Below are 22,566 nucleotides of genomic sequence, written 5' to 3' on the forward strand. Positions count from 1 at the left end.
CATCAGCACTGCTTAACTCCCTAAAGTACAGTAGTTGATCTGATCAAAATAAACTTCTCGAATCAAAAGAGAAAGGTTCCTCCCCCTCCTGTTGTTCCTTGTCCCACTGTCAAGCAACTGGACATAAACTTAACAGAAAACCTTAAGTACAAAAAAAAAAAAAAAAAAAAAAGGAAAGAAAAATGACAACCCTAATCAAAAAGCACACCTAAAACATGTGAGAGGTTTAGAAATGGTTTGTTTTTTAAATACCTTTAATATCAAGCACCAGTCGTTCACTGAGGTATGAACTGATGGTTCCGTCCTCCTTGAATCTCCACTTTTGTCTGTCCTTCCCATGCTCTGCCCAGAGGGCAACTTTGGCCCCAGGCACATCTCTGCCACCAATGACATCCAGACAGGCATTGTTGGCCTAAGGAACAAGAAGAGAGGTGAGATCCAGGCCACAAAGCCTCAGTTTTGCGCCTGATTTGTTTCAGGCACTGAGCATATGTCAGGAAATCGTGCTGGAGTGATAAGAAGCCTGACAAGCAAGAGAGGAGCAGATTATGCAGCAACTGATCAGCTGCTTGGTCAAAGGCGGAGTCTCTGCTACTTCAGGCTTTTGTGTTATCAGCTTTTTATGTTAAATTATCAGCTTTTTTTATACCAATAACAGTTATCAAGGGCAGCATTAATAGAAAATCAATTCATTCTCACATTACTTTTCAGATAAGTTCTTAACTATTCAAAGTTTTAAACTTAAACTTGTGACTTTGGACAAAACCAGGTTTCTACTTCCAGGAACATCAGTCCCCTTAGATAGATGTGAGAAGTAGCCCAACTTGCCCAAGCAGACAGAGCAAAGTGACCTATCCATAGTAAGTAAGAGGATGTAGGTTATTTTTAAGAGTTTTGGTTTTAAGAGAGAACAAAGCCATCTGGGTGTTAGGGGGGCCTAGAGTAAAAGCAAGAAGTGAAGGTCAGAGGAGAGCAGGGATACAATCCACCCACTTCCAGCACCTGGAAACTCACCCTGGACTTGAAGAGCCCTCGGCAGTAGTGCCAGACCTGGGTGTTCCTGCCGTTGTAGGGGGATGCACACACTGACGTTGCTCTGACGTCTGCCAGGCTCCCAGCCACAGTCAGGTACCGACCCTGGGCTCGGTTCCTCACCCTCAGGTACACTGCAGGCTGGGAGGGTGTGAGGGGAGAGTTACAACACAAGATTACCACAGCTGATGTGAGAGAGCCTCCCCTCCACCTCACATCAGTTTTCGAAACATTATGTCCAATTTCCAGTATCAGAAAGGGATTCTTTTTTCTGTTAGAAAGAAATACGCATGTGAAGCAACAGCAAGTGGCTTTCACAGCTCTAAGCAGCAATGGCAGATGGTTTTTCTTTAAAAAAAATGTATTTATGGCTATAGACCTAATTTCTGGGATATGCAAACATGTCTAGTTCAGTGCATTTCAGTCACTCCAAGGCCAGGCAGTGGGCTGAACTCCACAGGCTTTTTATTCTTATGACACAAAACTACCGAGTTTGGTATCCAGTAACTTCAACCCCCATTAACTGGAGTATACGGCAGAGATAAACCACTTTTGAACAAACATTCTGCTTTGGAACATACACAAAAAACAGGGTACTGGCTCAGCATCCCTGTTTACTCAAAAAATAAGAGGATTTTGTAGGGCTGTTACAGGGTTTGAGCTTTTGCTCTGTCATTCCCTGATTTCAGTGCAAATAAAGAGCAGAGAGTTATAAAGGGCAGCTCTGCTGGAACCCCAACTCAAACATAGTTTTTCTTCTGGGAACTTTGAATCCCCTTTTTTCCATATTAAAACAAGCAGGCAATAAAGCCTCTCTCCCACCACGCATCCATAAACATAATGTGCATCAGTACAGTGTATAGTTATTCCTTACAAGGAATTATGAAGTCTCTGAGCAAAGCCTGTCTCATTTTGCAAGGCTGGGCAGTGACAACACCTGTTTTGACTGGTCTGGAGCTTCTGTGTGTCACTGATGACCTGCTGGGCCTTGGAAAGGCAGAGAAGCACAATTCTACCTCCTCCTCCTTGATTCAGGGACATTTATCTCAGTTTTGCTTCTCCATCTACCTTTTGCAAAGCTCCTAAGAATGTTGTGGTTTTGAGACCTGAGCCTTCGAATGAGATGGAAACTGGCATTACTTGGAGTGAGGCAGAGAGGGAAAACCTGGTGGGACTGCATGAAGTTTGCCTGTTTTGGAAATCCAGGCTAGAGAACAATAAAATTTGCTCTTGTTTCCATTTATGTTAATTATGAAATGTGGAATTGGTTTTCTCATTGTATTGTTATATGGCAAAAGTGTAAAAATAGAGCATCTCCAGAACATGCTAATGAGCAATTCAGAAAAACAAAACTTGGCTTCAAGAAATGAGGAATTATTTCCCTTTAGGAGCTGAACATAGATCTCAATAACTGCCACGAGTGGAATTTTCTGCTTCAGTAATCTTCCAGCAGGTCCTTCCGGCTGTCACCATTTGGCCTGATTTAAGGAGTGCAACACACACCACTGTACTTGCTGCTAGAGCTGACACTTGGGCACTAAATCCCTGTCCAAAAAAAAACCCCCTGTCCTCAAACAGTCTTACAGTACCTGCTTCATGGGACGAAGGGAGCCAATTACTTTCCAGCCACTGTGTTCATTCCAGTTTGAAATCTCACTGGGCTCCAGCAGAATCTGCCTTCCTAAAAAATTACATCCCTCGTACGCAATCCACCTGGATACAGAGAATAGAACGTGAAGGACCTCGTGTTAACCGCAGCAAACCCAAACTGCCGGTCACGGCTGTGCTCCTGAAAACCCCAAACCTCTCCACAGTGGTGCTCATGTCAAACCTCTATTTCTGTGCTGCAGAATGCCACCCACGTCAGTGGTTTGACTGCCTTCTGTTGACACAGATGTGTTTTCTGTTTGTCCGCCTGAAACCTGTAAACTCCACTCCTTGTCTCCCTGCTCTTCCCCCCATTTTTTTTCTCAACAAATAGGAGAACTCAGGTGGGAATAATGCCGGTTTCAGCAGGCAGAAGAAACTAGGAAGCCACACAGCAGGTGCAGCTTTGCCTGGTTGTACATATTAATTATGAGAGGATCTTGTCCTGTGTTTTCATTACTGTTAAGGCTTTTTATAGCTATTCCACCTGTCTGAAAACACAAAGTGTTTACTCCAAAACCTACACCCTGCTGTAGCAGACTTTCCTGTAATGAATATATCTGAGCTGTGGGCATGACTGAATCCCTCACCACTGGCACATACAGACCCCTTGTTATCTGGGCATCTGCTCAGTAAATGCTGCTTACAAAGGGCAGCTTCAGGATCACAGATCCCTTCTGTTAGTATCAATAGCACATTGTTGTGTGGACAGAGATCCTAAATGCCTGACTCGTTAACTCCTCCAGACACGAAGCAAACACTGGTTTCCCCGGTTACCTGTTTCGCAGGTCAGCTGCCAAGATCACGAGGGGTGGGTGAGCTGTAAGTCAGTGAGAAAACATCCACAGCACTCACAGCACCTGGAATTTGCTTTTCCTGTGGCACCTAACTTGGAGGAAATTGACAGCCAGCCTTGCTTAGGGCTCCATGTGAACTGCCTTGCAATGAGGCTGTATCTCTGTTTCCTCAAATAAAGTCCCATCCCTCCTGACTAACAGGTATCCAGAGCAGCTTGACCACCACTCTGTGTTCTTTATCCTTCTGACTTTTTTCCTTGCAATGCTTTCTGTCAGGTCACTCAGAATTCATTTGTTAGCATTGCTCTTGGAGCACAGGACAGTCTCAGTTGGAATGCAGTTTCACAGTAGATATTTATAGGAAACAGAGAGGGGAGAGACTGTCACAGTGATCACCAGATGAAGCCAGGTCGGGCTTTTGGCCCTCAGCAACCCAGACAGAACTCACCTCGGCTCTCACCAGGCTGTGCCTCCTGTCCCCCATCTCAGAGTACCTCAGCAGCCAGCCCCCTTTGGCAAGCCACAGCCCGGGCTTGTGCCATTGCTGAGGTGGCCAGTAAATCTTTGTTATTTGTCTAAAATTGACAGCAGGCTTTGGGACAAGGAGCTAAAAACCCTCCGAATCCGCCTTCCTGAGCTCTCGATCACAGATAAGGCAAACAAACCCACAGACTTCCCATGATAACCTGACACCTTTAGGCTACCTATCTGCCGTGTGGGATGGGGACAGGCTGGGGGGGTCTGTTTCCTAGGGAGCATCACAAACAACTCAGAGGAAGCCCAGCCACTCTGCCCCGACCGTTCTTCCCAAAGACAGGAAAGGAGCTGACCTGGCTTGGATGCACAATAAAGATGCAGGAGGGGCTGGAGTGCTGCACTCACTCTCCTATGCTTTCTTGCTATGTGGTCCTAAAGCCATCACCCTTCCTTTACAGCCAATTGCATGGGCAAAGGGATTTAATATCCCAGTTCCACACCCCCGATGAGAGGGCAGAGAAAGCTCATAAAGAGATGTTTCCCAGCAGGACGAACTTTAGACCTCAACACCTCCACAGAAGAATGGAGATCTACAGACTCCCACCAGAAATAAGTCAGATGTTCCTCCCAGAGAAGGCCTTTCCTCTTCCAGATTAACACAGACCACAGAATGTGTGCAGTTCTCAGCCAAACAGCAGCTGTTTGCCACCCTCATCTAGGGCACCTCAAGACAACAGCAGCAGATCATCACTCTACATTCCCAGCAAGGTTTCAGGATGGAAGTGGCACAGATGTTAGGGACTAGAACTCATAGTGAACTGGCAAAGCTCTGGGGGGAAGCTAATATTCACTATTCTCTCAAGAAAATTACAGCCTTGTCTGTGTGAAGAAGGTGGGGAAAGGTCAAACATAAACATGGGAAATGTGTGTCACATTAGAGGAAGCAGTTACCAGCCAGTCTCAGTCACAGGATGAGACTCTGCAAATTGTTTGTGGCTGCTATGGATGTGGAGGCTGAAAACCTGGTCAGAGACAGAACACTTGGGAGGTTTTCCAGAAGGGAAAAGGGCAACATGGGGAAGAGGTCAGAGGGTCACTCCTGCAGATGTAAAATGGTTTTCACAGAAGAGCCTGGGTGTGTGTTCACACTCAGGGAGGAGGGCTAAACTAATAACAGAAGCAAATTACTGCTCCAGCTGTCAGATCCACCCTGAGCTTCTCCCAGACGCTGCTGTCTCTTTGGCAGCCAGTCAGCACATCAAGCTTCACTGAACCACTGCAGTGGTTTAAATCGCTGCAGTTTATAGATGGTATTTTACAGCCAGTTAATAAAGGCAGTTCGAGTTTACACTACCTGTCTTTGTAAGTCAGCAATCAAAACTTACTTTTGGCTCCTGGCTTGAACAACAGGCTCTACTGGTCATATCCCTACTGTATAGAGATAAAAGGATGATTCTTACAAGGGGAAATACACCCTCTGCCCAGAGTTTTTGTTCAATTTTGAGTCTTGATACAAAAAGCGTGCTTGGCATTCAACTGCATTTTAGAATTTTATATTGTCTCAAAATTAAAGTTAGAATGTGAAACATCCTATAAACGGGGTGAGAAAATGCATGTTCAGTAGTGGCCCCTACAGTGCAAAACTGACAGGAATATTTCTTCCATACTTACAGTCCGCTCCTCACCCACACAGACTGAGTGCAGAAATGAAGGTCTTCATTCAGAACAGAGCTGACGGGTTCGCTGAAGTGCAGCTCTCTGCCCTTGCAGCATTCCAGGGTGAAAAGACTGATGGAAGGCTCAGCAAAAACCTGGGGAAAGAGGAAGGAGAGAGAAAAAAAAGTGAAGTTTTAGTAGGAATAGTCTAACTTCAGGCGTCAGACATGATGCCCACGTTTGCCCACTTTGGCTGAATTTCCACGTGCTTTTGGCTCAGATCATGCTCCCTTTAACAAAGAAGGAAAAAAACCCCAAAGCACACGGAGCTGGAACACATTGCATTTACGAGTGGCTTTGTCATCAGAGCGTGGCGACCCCACTGACACATGCCAGGCACAGTGAGTCACTTTGTGATGCAGAGAGGCCTCTGCATCTGAGGAAACTCATTTTGATTTGAATCATCAGGGCCTTAGTTTTTGCTTTGCATAAATCCAGGTTATTTACTTATCGATGGAACGTGCAGATTACACCTAAAGCAGCGATGCAAATCACAAGTACACTGTCCATAGACTTCAATTAGCAGTAGTTCACCGCAAAAATCTTAGCGGGCTACAAACTGCAAGAGGTTAAAAAGGTCAACTAAAAAGTTCTCAATGTTTTAAAGAGGCATTCCTATTTTTCTCCTGACAATCCTGAAGAAAAAGCATAATTACTAAACCCTTCAATCTCATGTAGAATTGAAACATTTTTTGCTAATGTCCTTTTTTACAGTTGACAGATTGCCTATGAAAGCAAATAAAAGGATCAGTCTGCATGAAAATGTGGTACTGCTATAAGATCAGCAGAAAAACAGAGGAAACATTTAAATACACAAAGTCTGTGCCTTAGTGCAAGGAACACTGGCACAATCCTACAGCATTTTTAACCTAAAACCATAAGAGGAATATTGTAACCAACAGCATAAGCACTTGAAGTTTTCATCTTGATGCAGCTGTAAAGGAGAAGGGAACAGGTCTGGGTAACCTCTGATCAGCCTCTCCAGGAAAGTCACCTTGGTTTTAGGAGAGGTTACCCTGAGATAGCTGGCTCAAGCAAAAATTAGGATTTCTCTTGCAGCAAAGACATGGCCTCAGGTGGAATGAACAAAGCAAAATCTTGGATTAAAGTTGACACAGGCACCGAGTAATGAGGAGAAATTAACTTTCATGTTTGAGGAGGCACATGTATTGTAGTGAAGTGCCTCTGAGCTGCTCAGTGGTGATTCAGGACACGCAAATTTACTTGACACTGACTCAGAGCACTTGGTATGTAGCTGTTTGGTCAGAATCTGCCTCAGAGAAGTTGTTTTCCTCCGCCAACCAGTGCACATACAATCTAAGTCATGCAACACCGCAAGGACAAAGAGTTTGCTGAGACATTTTGAAGAAGAGCTTGGGGATCATCCACTCAGAGACATTTTCAAAGCCCACTGCACTCCTAAAACACTAATGTTACAAACCAGAAACAGATTAAAACCTGCAATGCTTTTATTTTGGAAGGTCAGTTCTTTCCAGGTGCCTTCTGCTGGATGGGGTGGGTTAAATTTACAATGTATGACTAAAGGCTTGCTTTGAAATCCAGACCAGCAGATAGGCAGCTATTTCTCAGGTTGCTCTGCTCAGCAGGACAGTATCATCACACTCCTGTTTGCAAGAGTCTTGGCACTGCCTTTCACCCGAGCAGGCACCAGAAATCGTGTCCAGAACAGGTCCAACAGGGCCAATTTTCACAAGGGCATTAGTGACCATGAGAAACACCCTTTGGCAACAACTGTCTTCACTGAGGCTGCTCTTGCCCGGCCACTCCCTTCAGTGTGGGATGGATGCCTGGCTGAGGGACAGGAACACAGTGCTGGACAACAGAACACCCACGGTCCAGTCCCAGCTCCACGAAATGAATCATTGCCTGGCCTGGGAAACCAATTCATTCTTGTATCTGATTTCATTATCTGCCTCACAGGAATGCTAGGAAGATTGGTTAACACCTGTACTTAACTTAGAAAAAGATAATCAATACAGAAATGCAAGAACTGTCAGGATTGATCAGAGCAAGAATAATGAATGCCTCAAAAGAATAGGGCAAAAAAGCAATCTAGCAAAAAAAGCATTGCACAACCTACAGCCTCGATCTCATTTTTGGTTTTAGAAACTGCTTTAACTTAAGGACTGATGTTAACACTTTAGAAGGAAAACTAAGTACCCATTGCAACAATACTGGATATTCTTGTCCACGGAAATCACAGTAAATATGACAGGGAGTTTGACAATACAGCCTGCCTGAGAAAAGGCAGCACTAGAGTTCCCCATTGCAAGAACATAAAAGGGTCTCTATCCCAAAAGATTAACCTCTTCAAGCAACAAACACTGGGCAAATTCCCCAATAAGCAACCATGGCTCTATAAATGGCACAGTTCTTAAATAAATATATTATATATTTATTTATATATATTATAAATATATAAATTCACCCACTCTTTTGCAGCTTCCCTTCCATGAACCCATGAAAATGCAAAAGGCGTGGAAATGCTGATGCAGGCATGGAAACCTGCAGTATTGCAGCCCTATTTTTTCCTCACAGAATATCAAAACCAAAGGACATAATACTCTCACTATCAGTGCACACATATGCTTTGTTCCTACAACTTTTCCTAAACTTTTGCCCTTCCTCCCAGAAGGACAAAACAGATCATTCTAAATTTGAGCAAAATGAAACAGCAGGAAAAAAGAACATCTAGGGCCTCCTAAAGATTTAGTTTGAGTATTACAGTCCTTGGAGAATAAGCATATAACATTCGTTATATTTGTTTGCAAACATTTTGTTTGCATGAAAGCTGCATCCACAGAACAAATTATTCCTTCAAGTCTATTCCTCATCTCTAAATGGTCGATCTATTTTTGGTGAAAAAAAGTCCAGGCTTTCCAGAAGTTCTTTGCTGTTTCATACTGATTAAGGCAGTGCTGTTACCCCAGTCACAAAAATTCCACTGCCACCTTACAGTGCTGTTCCATCAGGTCACAAAATCCCAGCAATGCCATGAAGGAATACTGCAAACATGGAATGTTAATCCTCAAATTCTGCTTCCAAAACAGAGCTCAGAAATCCTGCAGCAGCTGACAACATCTTAAAAAGCCCCTCAAAACAGATTTGCAGTGAAAACTCAAAAAGTTACACTTTACCACTTCGCTCACCTGTACAAAAACCAAGCTAACATATCAATAATTATCACTACAACCTTGCAAATTAGCAAGGGAATACCCAGATCCCATGCCCCTATTTTTCTCAAGCCCATTTTGTTCTCCTATCTCCTATCCAGGTTGATACAATCTACTTCTAAAATGTATAGCTGGCCACACCTACACCACTGAACAGGCTTGGACTGTTGCCAAAGGCTGCTAATGAGCTGGCCTTTGTACTCCTAAAAGCATATTTTTTTCCCCTCTAGCAGTGCCACACATGGACCTCTTCTCCTAGCAAACATCTGGGATGCAGAAGCCTCACACAGAGCAATGCATGGCTCCCCACCACAGTGTGGGAGTCCTTCACAGCCACACTCGCAGCAAATTCATCTCACTGAAAGTGGAGCAGGAGACAATGCACATTTAGGGCTCGGTGTTGGGGTTAAACGTTCTCCCTCTCACACATCAGCGACCAAGAGACACACCTTAGGTCTGGTATTTAAAGCTGAATAATGGAAGGGGTTCCCAGTGCCACAAATGAATTCAAAAAAGCTACACAACAGCCCACTTGGGAATAGCACTGCTTCTCTCTTGAATGAGCTAACAGAAGTATGCTGTACTAAAGAGGGCTCTGTTCCAGGCACTGTTTTGTGGACAATACTCAGAAGGAGCCGCGGCTGTTCCTGTGCACGGACGGAACCCACTGCTCCATGCTCGGCCTCACGTCGGTGCCACGCAAAGCCTGGGAACCCTGACCTGCCTCACCTGCACTCACAGTGACTTAGGGGCCACTGAGGGCACTGCCATTTGTGAAACAGGTGGGGTTCAACAGCATTGTAGGCTGTTTAGTGCCCTGATTTTGTAGAATACGAGGGCTCCTATTTGAGAGAGAGGAACTGAGCTAAGAGGTGCAGGTCTCTCCCAAAGCAGAGGAAGACACGCGTGAGCTTCCCACGCACAGCCTGCCAAACACACTTCTTCCAGGGCCTGGCCCTCAGTAATCAAGGGCTGCTCACTAGGCCAAACTGCATAGTTACTTCCCCAAGAGATTACAGGCTGGGGGATTGGGAAGAGACCTACTATTCCATGTTAAAACTTCACTCTGATTTAGCACAGCAGTGTCCAAAAGCCTAACTTAAAAACCAGGCTCTCAGCAGGTGAGGTGGGAAGCTATAGCTCCACTGAAGTCACTGTATCTGTGTAGTCTAGTGAAAAGTTGAGCTCTCAAGCTCAAATTGTACATCCTTCCCACCATGCCCTTGGCTTTTGGTGGTTGGGTTTGCTTGAGGATTTTTTTTGGTAAATTTTCTTTTGATTGCTTTGTTTGTTTGTTTTGGGTATTTTGTTTTGTTTTTTTTTTCTTTTGTTTTAAAAATCTGTTCAGAAATGAGGAAAAGGACTTCATATGTGAAAAAAACCCACTGAACTGAGTACTCTCTGAAGTCCAGCTTCATGAGAGTTACCCTGAAGGACACATGTCACATAGGCTGAGTTTGTGTTCTGTGATCAGGGAAGGAGAGAGAGTTTTGCAGAAGTTGGTGGCCGTCACTAGAGAGGAGTAGGCGGATAAGCCACTTACTTCATTTTCAAGACTGAAGCTCATGGAGGACCATGGTGGAGCAGAAATCCACCTGCAGGCCGTGGAGGGCCCCACACAAGAGCAGGTGGATGCCCGAAGGAGGTTGTGACCCCATGGGAAGCCCAGGTGAGAGCAGGCTTCTGGCAGGACCTGCGGCCCCGTGGACAGAGGAGCTCACCCTGGAGCAGGTTTTGCTGTATTTTCTCTCCCCTGTCCACTTGAGGAGGGAAAATGATAAAGTGGCCTTGGTGGGCACCTGGTGCCCATCCAGGGTGAACCTGCCACAACATCAGTGAGAAAAATGTTAACCAATGCAACTTGTACAAAACAGAGCAACTCTGAGCCCAGAACACCCAACACCACACACCTACAAGTGACCGTGTGCATGAGTACACGCAGCCCAACTGGTTCCTAACCCAGAAAATCCTGTAAGCCAAGAAAACAAACTTCACTCTTTCCTCTATTTACCACAAGCTCAGACATCTGACTAGAAAAATGTTATTATTTTTTCCCAGTAGAGTCCTTACATATTGAATAGGCTTGAGGGATTTGATTGTAGCAGTCGGGCAGCCACAGGAACTGAGGTCAGCGTAGAGCCCTTCTTCCAGCACACAGTGATTGTCAGTGATTTCCCCTTCGTAACACAGGAGCCAACTGCAAGAATAAGGAAACAAAAATGATAAGCGGCTCTAGCTGTGTATTAATAGCAAGTTTTTTTCAAGACTTAAGATGTGCTAAGGACACAAGGAATAAAAAATTTCTCTGTTCTTGTGAAGCTTCAAAGTAAGGTGACTTCAAAGGCTATGCTATGAACTAACCCAAAGCAGCAAGATCAAATCATGTGGTACAGAAACCTCAGTTCCGGAGTCAAACAATGCAAGTGGAATGCAGACACTTCTACTGTACCAAATTCTCAAAATCTGGAATAAATTCTAATTGGAGTTAAAAAAAAGAATCACAGTAACTGTGAAAACTTCCCATACCGGATAGCAAAATGCATACTACCCGAACCAAGGACAGGATGAGAGTTACTGAGATGCATTGCAAGACAAAGGGTCTAAGACACGATGGAATGTGATGGGCATGTGTTATGTGTTTTCAGTTGCCTGAAATTTAGTAGGATTTAAAAAAAAAAAAGTTCCTATCACTGAAAATGGTGGCATGTAAAACAACAGACTTACCATCCCCGAAGAACCTTAAAAGAACATGGTATGAATGATGTAAAATCAGAAACTTCTGCTGTGAAATCTATACATGCTCCTTGGAAATGTGTATTACTGAAAGCTTTGAGCTACAAGAACAAAACAAAACAAAAACAATGACTAGAAGGAAAATGAAGGCATTATCATTAATGTAAACAGAGAAAGCTGTACTCTCACAGAAGTATCCATTCAATTCATAAAGATACAACAAACAGAATGACTTCTCAGTTAAGGAATCTTTTACATTTCTACAGCTGCTTTATTTTAGAAAGATCAAGTAATTTATCATCTGTGGGACTGGCACAGGATGGTCCCCAGTGATGCTAGGGCACGCAGTGTTATCAAGTGTTCCAAGTTCCACTGCAGCAGGAGAGGGCCCAGCAAAAAGAGAAGGGGAGGACTGAAGGCTGTTCTCATCCACATGAAGGACCCCTGAACTGCAGTTAAATCCCACTACAGCTCAGCAATCCAGTGTTCAAAACAGAATGGGGAAGCAATGGTCAAAAGACACAGATCTGCTGCTGACAAAGTGCCTTGAAATCTCCTGAGACCACAGTGATAGCAGGCAGTTTTTAGTTTCAGAATTTCTGACGGAACTGGGAACTCATAAAAACAGCTTAGGTGAACTTCAGATGCCATGGTGAAGAACTGCAAGTCACACTGGACCACTCCCCACCAGTAAGATGTGTTCAATTCACCCTGAAAAGCAATAAGGCTGAAAGTGCTGCAGTAAAAGAAAAGAGAAAGATAGAAACAAAACAGAAAAAAACCCAGTAAGACACAGGCTGTGATCTACAGCAAAATCACCCAGAATTCTGTACCCTTGGGCTGCCACTGTGTAACTGAGATGAATTTCACTTTAAAGACTGAAAAGAGAGGCTGGAAAAGAATGAAAAACTTAACTGTATCAAGAGAATAGCTCATATTCTGTAATGGAAGAAAAACATGATGGCTGTTGCAAGAGCTACTTCCCCCTTCATGCCCCAAATTGGCCAAGCTTCCTGCCAAAGAAAAGAAATCAAATGCTTTTGCCAGTCCAGATTGAGAAAGGCCAAACACAAAGCAAGTGATTTTATGGAAAAGCTCAGTCTATGTTTTTAAAACAAATGAATGTGTTTCCTGTTAGAAAGAACAAGAAAGGCTTAACCTGGCCTTTACATGCTGTAACTGCTAACTGGAGAACACAGATCAGCTACAGTACAGTGAATAAAGTGTAACTGATTTTTCTGTGAACACAATCACACTGCTATGTCACAAAACGTCTGTTTAAGCTGTAATTACATAGTATTTTCCACCCACTCATCTAAAAGCTCTTTACAGAAAGGAATAGATATATATATATACACACATAGGCCACATGCTATGCAAGGCTTTTAGAAAAGATCCACAACTCAGTTTAATACAGAATGTATCTAATAATGAATGATGGTCTGGGGTGAACTAGTGATTCCTCAGAGAAAACACTGAGCATCTGCAATTAGTCTCAGAGTGCAGCAATCTCTGGTTTGTCAAGGTTTGACAATATCATATGAGGTTTCACTTCCTAAAAGTTCAACAGACAGCACAGTAAAACACAAACATAAGGTATCATAGCAATTATCTCTGTTTTCTGAATCATCTGTACAAGTCAGCTGCTATGGAAAGAGGTTTTGTTCTTGCCGGATAAAACCAAGCTTTATTTTAATAAATAAAAGGAATGGCTTTGTTGAGTCAGTGATTTCAGACACTCGATGTCCACGGTTTATAAGGGAGCCTGGTAGGAGGAAAAGGTCAGGAGAGTTGCTGAGGGATTTTAGAAATTTAGTTGCTTTTCAGTTTCTGATGAGCAACTAAAAACAGAAGTGAAAAGAAGACACACTGTTGTAGACAGTGAAAACGGTTCACTTAGCTCAGATACATGTTATTAAAAGTGGGAGAAAGGATAATAATTCGAAATAAGCAATATATGGCTTATACAAGGCTCAAACATCAGGATGTTTAAGGACCTGCCAGCTCCTATGCACCATGCTTTGAAGTTCCAAACCACAAGACTGGTGCGCCCATGGAAGCTTTTATTTTACTCTGAATGGGAAATTCTTCATATTTATCCAAAAGACTGTCCTTTACCTAAGTGATTAAATGTTTTCCCATAAAAACTCACTCAAAATATTTCCCCTCCTATAAGAGCTGTAGGGATAGGAATGATGTTCTTCCTTCCTCAGCTTTGGGGCGGAATCCTGGGAGAACCAGGATTGTGATAAATCAGGATAGTAATTGTTTTACAAATGGCCTTAGGACTGTTATTAGAGAACACAAGAGGTAAAACATGATCTAGTACAAGTCAGTATTTAAAGGTGACTGTGTATACATACACACAGATTTTTTTCATGTTTCTGGGAAATAGAAAGACCATAAAGCACCATTTATTAAAACTTCAAAGGCTTGAATTGATCTTTAAGGTCTGCAAAACTGGAGTAATGCACTCAAAGAACAGTTTTTGTGAGATCCTGAAAAAAACAGAAGAGTTGAAGACGGAAATAAAATTGTCTTCAACTGTTTGGACCTCTCTGGTTTCACTAGAGTTGGTTATTTTATCTGGTATCATTTACCAAGGCCTTACTGTGAACATCCTTGCAAGTCTTTGGATTTGGCTGCAAACTGCCATGTGAATAGGTCTGGCAGGAAGTTAGTGTTTAAGACTAAAATAATGCACCAATTATGTCTTCAGACAGGAAACATTTCCTGTAGTCTTGGGTTAATCATAAAATCATAGAACTAGGATACTTGGGGGAAAAGGAGGGTGTGGTCCACCTGCTAAACAACACAGTGTATCTTATTTCCCATGCAAGGGAGAAAGAGCAAAATTGTGTCCAGATGACAAAACACTTCGAGTTTGTTGAAACAGAATCACTGAGCTTTAAAGTCTCTTTTGTCTGAAAAAATCATGTCATGTTTCTTGCAATAAAGTTTTCAGAATTGTCTTAATTAAAAGCACGTCACAGGGAGAGCAATGCAGCCCCTCCGACCATCACCCACACCAGCAGTGCTCTCCAGGACAGAAAAAGACAAACCAAACAACTAATGCTGGAAGAGAGGAGAGCCCTGCTGGGACAGAACATTGCGGGGGACACAGACCCCGGGTGGTGATGAGCACAGAGTAGGGTTTGGTTTTTAGAAAGATAACACAAAGGTCCGTTAATGGAACGTAACCTCATAAGATAAGGCCCAAAAGCATAAAACCCCAAACTAAGTCATTCTTGAGTGAGTTATAGGGACCACTTTCTCATTGTAAGTTACCACCAAGTCAGATGCAACTTTCAGAGAAATTGTCAGAATGTATCATAGAAGAGATTTAACCTGCTCCTTAAAGAGACTACGAAAAGAAGAGCTACCAGCACTCAAGACTAAAAAAACGAACTTCTTCTGTTGATGCATCTGCAGGTTTGGAAAGCACAGTTCCATTTCCTGCAGTTTATATTTTCCTCCTCACCAAGTCTGTGGACACAGCAGCGACAAACCAATACAATGCAAAATAATGGAACAAAAATCTGCCACGAAGAGAAGGACGAGTGAATGTGATGGAGAGTTTCCAGGAACAGGAAGGCAGGCAGAGGAAGATAAATAGCTATAGAGACCCAAAGTCAGTCAAAACCTATTGGACTGCTTGCATTTTTGAAGACAGAATACTAAAGGATACAATCTGGAATAAAGCAAAGAGTAGAACATTAGCAAACTTAACCTTTATACATCTACCACTTTCATCCATCAGCAATCTGCTGTATGAAATGATAATACTGAGGTATCATTTGAAGTAACTGAGATGTCATCTGAAGCAAGACATGCAACATTGCCTGTATTTAATTATTAAAGGTAGTTTAGCACTAAAGACAGTTACATAATGTCAACATACCAAATGTGGAGGCTCGTTCATTCCAAGTGGTTCCTGCAATAATAAAGACATACACACATGTTAAAAAAAAAAACCAAATCAATTACAGTTAATTTCCTAGGAGACATGTCAAGTTCCTGAAATTTGTTAATTATGAACTCAAGAGCAGAGAAAAAACACACTTGCCAGGCTCTTGGCACAATTCTCTTCACCATTTTTGCCATCAGCTTTCTGTAAGCTCACGATTACCTGCCTGACTGCTCAGTGCCTTTCACACAGAGAAACTGCATCAGCATTACTTAGTCTGTATAATGTGGATTAGAGTCCATATAAATGCCTGCATTTGTTTTTGAGGCTATTTCTCGAAAAGATACAGAATTAAAAACAACAGATGACTGCGACAGCTCTTTTGACATGTGATCTTCAAAAGGAAGTTAAACAATCCCTTCCTGCTTTCAGTGCATTAGTATAATTTATTACTTTTTATTTATTGCTGATTATTATTTAATACTTATTACTGAGGATTGACTCTGCTTTGCATTTGGGTTTTGACAGTTCTGGCACTAATCTGCTTGGGCAAGTTACACTACCTTGGATTGAACAATGGATTAAAAATATTTCCTGTCTTTATTCACTGTGTGTATTACAAATATTTCAGCATAAAAATAAAAATAATTAAAAAACCAGACTTCTATTACAGAAAAAACAACATGGGCCAGATAAATTCTCAAGTGTTTTTATATCTGTTATTGACTAGGCATTATAAATTCCTATGTTTTAAAGCAAATTAATCTTTCCAGGCCAGGTTATTCTTTGCCTTTATGCAGTCTGCCAAAGGCAAGTTCTTGTTTTGAGGTGTCCCTGGTAATTTTCTCAAGACATAAAAAGATCCAGAGATCCAGGGCATCAATGTAAGTCTCTGTCTTGAATAGACTCATGATGTCATTAACAAGGGTCTTTAAGTTGTTTATAAATAAACAGACAGGTTGTTATAATGTGGACTGTCCTGTTTAATTATTATGGAATGCTCTGGACTCCAAAGGCCTCATTTCTTTCAAGTTTCCCCCTTAAAAGGTTCTGGTAACTCACCAACTTCACAGGTCGAATTGACATGATGGTTTTACTGGATCCTCCCCAGTCAAAGAAGCATTTGTACTTTCCTTTCTCCAATACATATTGCTCTCCACAGAAATATTTCTGCTTATATGCCACCCACCTAGAGAATGACACAAAAATTAACCCAAAACCATCACATTTTTCTGTGTAGTCTGATGACAATGCTAGCAAGTTAAATACAACAAAAAGTCCATCTGACAGACAGTGCAACATTAAGCCCAAGGAGAGGCATAAAACTGTCACACCTCGTATTTTCTGCTTTTATTTTGCAAACACTATTTGACAAACACACAACTCTGGGTATCTGCTTTTCCATCAAATATACATTCATCACGAGATGATGCTTTTCTCAGAAACAAGAAACACAAAGGAAAGAAATTTAACTGACAAGTTTTCAAATTGGATCAACTGGATCTTCAGTATCATGTAGTTCTGTAAAGCATCCCTTCAACTGCTGCCATGCAAGACTGCGAATGCTGCTACATTAAACTTGTCTTACCACCCTCAGGATTTTGCAGTTCTCATTTGTATCCCTCCTCTCCAAACTAAGTTGCAGCCTTTCATTCTTGTATTTTATCCTCAAGAGACACTAATAATCAGCCCCTGTGTGAGCAGTTTCAAGTCCCCCACTATTGCTACCCATCCTAAATTTGAAGCTTTTTTAGTCTCACTTAACAGCTGCTGATCCCTATCACCATCACCATTAGGGTAGGTATGAGAGTGTTAATATTGTACTTTTAAAATTACTAATAAAAGCCTGGAATTTCCACCCACATGATTCCATAGTGCTATTTTCCCGTAACATCTTTTATGTTTTAGCACTTGATATTATTTTTCATGCACAGTACCCCTGCCTTCCATGTAATAGCCTATTCCATCATTCCCATAGAGTGGGTGAGTCCCCTGCTTATCCTTCCTGTGAGTCTCCGCAGTATCTGCTGGATCAGAGCTGTTCTTTCAGGACAAGCATTCGAGCTCCCCCACACTAATTGGTAGGCTTCTAGCACTTTGGAGTTTTGTCCTTGCTCCATCAGTTAATACCACATGTCTGTCTGTCAACAGACACTGCAGGTGGTCTAATTTACCTTCCTCATTTATTTGCTTTGTTTCCTTGTTTATTTTCCTTCCGAACTTCACATATGCACACCAAAAGTTAGCCAAGTCCACCCTGTACACTGTATCAGCTTGAGCCAGGTACTCTTCTACAGTCCTTGGTTTAACTCCTCCTTTTAGTTAAAATAGTTCTATAAAATTAAAATATTCAGTGCCAGCAGTCTGACTTTCTTACAAATACAACACACTTTCTGTACAGGCCCTACCTGTCCCAAAAGGCATCTCAGACCTTTACAAACCTAAAATCTCTCTTCTGTATTACTCCCAAAGCTCCTGTATTGTGAAACTATAGTATGTGATGCCTCTGGAGGAACATCACAAGTTTTCTCTAGTGACAAGAATGTCCAGATCCAAATTAAGGTACAAGCATGAGAGCTACAAAAACTAATGTTATTTTTTTCCCCTTCCATTCACCAAGGAAACACAAAGAAACATTTTTTTCCTCCAAATGTTTACCACCTGTACCATATTCTGTCAAAAGATGCACCCAAACACGCACAAAGATACTGAAGAGTTCCCTCCATGTATTTCAGTAGACTTACACTCCACTCCTTACAAGAATAGACCTCGTCTCCGGGCCAAATCCAGCCTTCTCCAAATCAGGGACCTCTTCATTGGTGATGTCTAATGCCTTCCCATCTTCATCAGACTGAAAAAGTGCCACTGATGACTCTATGAAATCCTAAGAGGCAGCACAGGAGTTAGTCAAGACAGGCTGTCACAGCTCAGCAACACTTCAGAACATAAAACATTTTGGAAAAGCGTCGTAGCCAGAAAGACAGCGTTTCATAAAGCAGTGAAGGGACTTAGATCCCTTGTCTGGATCTTTAAGGGATATTTTGGCATTGAAGTTCTGTAAAAACTGGCGGCCTGGCAATCTGATATGGCCTTCAGCGGTTTCTGCTGAAGAGATAAGGAACCTGCTGCCCTCAGCACTATCCTTTCCTCTGCGAGGATGACTGAGAAAGCAAAGATGCCCATGCGGGCAAGGGAAGAGTTGTGGATTTAGCACTGATCTTCCACCAACTTCATAAATGACTATTCCAAGTATTAGCACGACTATAGCTTCTTACTCCAAGTTCTCCTTCCTCATCTCTTACCAGCAACCTGGCAATAACCACGGAGACAAAAAGACTGGGCAAGATCACCTTTGGAGCACAAGGGATTTGTACTTTTTGGGTACATCCGTGGCATGACTAATCACTACAGCTATAAATAAATCCTGCTTAACACTGTCATGTTCCCTCGTACATAGCTGTGTGACACTGCTCTCTGCTATCAGCTAGCTTAGCTCCCTGACCAGATTACTTGCACAGCTTGAGATTATTTGAATTTGGGTCTCAAATCTTCAACTTTTTAACTACTTAGCAATTCTAAGCACACAGTTCAGTCATTGCTTGGGAAAACAGAAAACAACAATCCTTTCACTTTATTCCTTTAACTTTGTTATGTTAACTTTTAATGCTTCTCCAAAATTCAGCCATGTTATAATCAGTTGAAGCTAAGCAAGTCTTCCAAACAAGAAATAAAGGCTATCAAGCAAACAGTGTGGCTGACACAGATCCACAAATGTATGAGAACACCACCATAGGAATTATTACACTAAATACTTGCTGCTGTAGCATTTCAGTGTTACCAACCTGAGAGCAGTATGCCGAAGGCTACACTGAGGAAAAGACTTATAACTGTCCAAAGCCACTTAGAAATTAAGGCCAGATCCTTTGGTTGGGCTCTTTAGAGGACACCATGTCTTTGTACAGGATACAATCACAATGAATTATGAAAACCAACTTTAGAACAAACACTTGATGTAGCTCAACCTCTCTTCATTGTTTACAGGACACTAAAAGGTGATGGAACAAATTATGTAGTAAAACTGGTTTTCTTACTAAGTTGACCACCTCCTTCTTTAACGTATTTCAACAGTTGCAACTACTTCAGATATACAGTAGAAATTAAAGTACCAGGTCTGACAAAATCATCATGAACAACTGCAACTTCAGACTACCTTTTTGTAAAACAAACAAACAACCAAACTGGTACAGTATTAGCGAAAATGAAAAACAGCTACTCTTAGCAGTCCTAAAGCCAAGACTTTATAAAAGTACCTGAAAAGTCATTTAGATCAAATCTACACAAAATTTCTTAGACTAAACTTATAATACTGAAATATATTCACAACTGTAATTACATTTAAAACATGTTTCAAATTCAGTCATCATTCTTTCCTCCCTAAATTTCCACTACAGTTTCTCTAACAATAAACAAGAAGAGAAATACTTTTTTAAGAAAAGACTTCCAGACCAAGGCAAATCATTGCAGACTTGAAAACATTAGTGGGGAAGCTCCAAAGGCAACATACTCTGAAAAGGCTCAGAAACTTTGCTCTTTCTCTGATCATGACAGCCATAGGCAAATCCCAGCTTCACGCATTCACTTGACACTGCAGAAAAGCAGCAAATGTAACTGTCCCCCAAACCAGCACAAACTGCTGCCCGTCCTCAGGAACAGGCTCTGTGTTTGACTCTGATGTGTTCAATATAGATGCTGATCACGGAGCTTGCAGCAGCTGGGAAAAAAACAATCCCACAAGATCTTTCTGCTTTCCAAACATTCCCCAAATCCCCACATTAGCTCTTGGAACACGTAAGACAGCTAAAACCTGGAAGCTTTTGCGGTGTGCCTGCGTACATCTTCAGCAGTGGGTGAGGAGGGGTGATGTGCAGCAATCCCTCGTTTGTGTGCAGTGCCTGACCTTTCAAATTTGTCAGGAAATTAAATTCCTGCCTCAGCTCGACTGCAGCCACTGCCACGTGTACAGAAACCCAGGTTGGATTTTCCTGCTGCTAACAGGCCCTGGTGGAACCTGTCACGGCGAGCGTGGTGGTGCAGGGCTATCTGAATAGCTCTGCAGAGCACTAAGCCCCACTGAGGGAGCTGGGAATGACACAGGCTAATGAGCAATGCCGTGCCCTGCTCTCTGCAGAGCCTTGACGTGCCTCTGGACCACACTCCCTGCGGCGGGAGCACCACACAGAGACATCTGATGTGACTCTGCCTGCAGCTGACTCAGGTACACGGGCCCAGGAGCTTCAGCTTCGAGCCCTATGAGCCAGGCTGAATCCATCTCAGGCGTGGGCTGACCTCAAAGCCAACACAGTCAAGCTCACCGGGTGTGATGCTCCAGCAGAAAAAATACAAGTCTGGCTAAACTTTAGTGGCCCTACATGAGAACACAGCAGTGGGTATGTATAAGAACAGGGTCAATGCCCAACCCCACTCCCTACCTAAACTGACCACGGATAATGCATGGGCACTTCACAAAATCCTAAATCCTCTACAGAGAGTCTTAAATTCATTGGACTAAACCAGAATTCGAGGGAAGGGCAATAAAGTTCTGACATCCAGGAACACCCCCATTGCGACCTTCACTGTGCTCCTCCTGAGGGAATTTCCGAGGTTGTGCAGAAGATCTCATACGTTCACTCTTATGCACACAGAACTAGCTTTGGATTTTTGCCCAGGTCCCCTTGAAAACAAGAGTTCAATACTAAAATATTTTTAAAATCCTGACCTTAAGTATTATATACAAAGTCAGGAAGGGGAGCATATGGCAAGCCTGAACACTGACACGTGTGCTGCACATCGGAGGGAGGCAGGCAATCTGCTGGTCAAGCCAAACAACAGAATGCCAGTGCCCTTAGTCATTTCACTGGCAAGCAGCTCATTGCCCTTAGTTATGCTACAGCTTGAGGAAAATGGTTCCCTACACTTTTATTTTATTAAATATTGACACATATTTATATGCCAGTTTGAATGATAGATGTTGATTTACGACTGTGAATGATACACGTTTTTAAAATGTTTATGAGTTGAGTCTTGCCAACTCTCCCAGTGTGAGTCAACATGAATGTACGTGGAGGGTCACTCTTACTAGCCACACACACAATTTTAAGCTTGTATTTATGTCCTTCCCAAGAGAAAGATCTAAAAAGATCAATTTAACTTGCTCTAGTATCCTACATATAGTTGGAAAATAGAGAGAAACTAAGATTAGTCAGTAATTGAACACGATTCTGCATATTAAAAATTAATAATCTGAAGAAATTCCCCACCTGTTTTTTTCTCAGAAATCTGAAAATAAATTATTTAGAGAAGAATAGTTTTCTTCAATTCAGTTTATTCTCCTATCTTTATTTTAAGATGTATGATAGATTCTGATCATAAATACAGCTTCTGCTAGGTGCCTTTCATAAAAACCAAAGCTGTAAATTGTGAATTAAAGTATGGCCTTCTTGGGTTCATATTAACTTCTTATTTTTAAAAAAGGTAATGACTGTTGAGACAGTGAGTTTGCTCTATCTTCAACCTTCACAAAATTCCTGCCTCAGGAATATCATATCTCCTCAGATGAGGAGATGAGCAATCTAGGTATACAAAACTGAGTGATATCACAGTGAACAATCTGAGTCTCAAAAGGAGCCACTCTTTGCAGCTGTATTTAAAGTTCACAGAGTACCCATTATAATAAAAAAATCTTCAAACCCTCCAAATGAACAAAAAAAACCCAAACCAAAGGAAATGATAAAGAAGTTCTAATCCCATGTTTCCCCATCACTAACAAGTCTAACTTTGCTTCCAATACTGGACTCTTACAGATAGTGTTTATTATTATTTCATCTTTGCCTCCACTAAACCCATTTTAGCAGCAGGGATTTTTTTACCATGATTAGTTTTGCTGCCAAAATTTTCTGGCAGAAAAATTACAGAGACAGAGGGTAATGCTGTTTTAAGGCTTGTAACAGCTGCTGCGTTGAAAGGCTATTTTTATTTTAATAAAGAACTACACTGTACACTTAGG

The 22,566-nt window shown here is 42.1% G+C and overlaps 1 protein-coding gene across 3 annotated transcripts in view; it reads right to left on the reverse strand.

Annotated features, from left to right (window-relative positions):
- The window catches only part of CRYBG3 (crystallin beta-gamma domain containing 3), a 56,598-nt gene that overhangs the window by 2,039 nt on the left and 31,993 nt on the right, over positions 1-22,566 (reverse strand). Inside the window, exons 13-21 of one of the 3 annotated variants that reach the window (XM_027907890.1) lie at positions 18,248-18,387; positions 16,566-16,692; positions 15,498-15,530; positions 11,588-11,697; positions 10,934-11,060; positions 5,625-5,764; positions 2,622-2,745; positions 1,015-1,173; positions 253-412 (exon numbers count right to left, since the gene is read on the reverse strand). In XM_027907890.1, the coding sequence (XP_027763691.1) occupies positions 253-412; positions 1,015-1,173; positions 2,622-2,745; positions 5,625-5,764; positions 10,934-11,060; positions 11,588-11,697; positions 15,498-15,530; positions 16,566-16,692; positions 18,248-18,387 (1,120 nt within the window). Of the gene's footprint in view, positions 1-252; positions 413-1,014; positions 1,174-2,621; positions 2,746-5,624; positions 5,765-10,595; positions 10,685-10,933; positions 11,061-11,587; positions 11,698-15,497; positions 15,531-16,565; positions 16,693-18,247; positions 18,388-22,566 lie in introns of those variants that run through there. The other 2 variants (XR_003573924.1, XR_003573925.1) reach the window with 2 other exon arrangements.

Source organism: Empidonax traillii, unplaced genomic scaffold (genome assembly GCF_003031625.1).
Source record: "Empidonax traillii isolate 1590-97213 ecotype Southwest subspecies unplaced genomic scaffold, ASM303162v1 scaffold1561:size90896, whole genome shotgun sequence".
Lineage (NCBI taxonomy): Eukaryota > Metazoa > Chordata > Aves > Passeriformes > Tyrannidae > Empidonax > Empidonax traillii.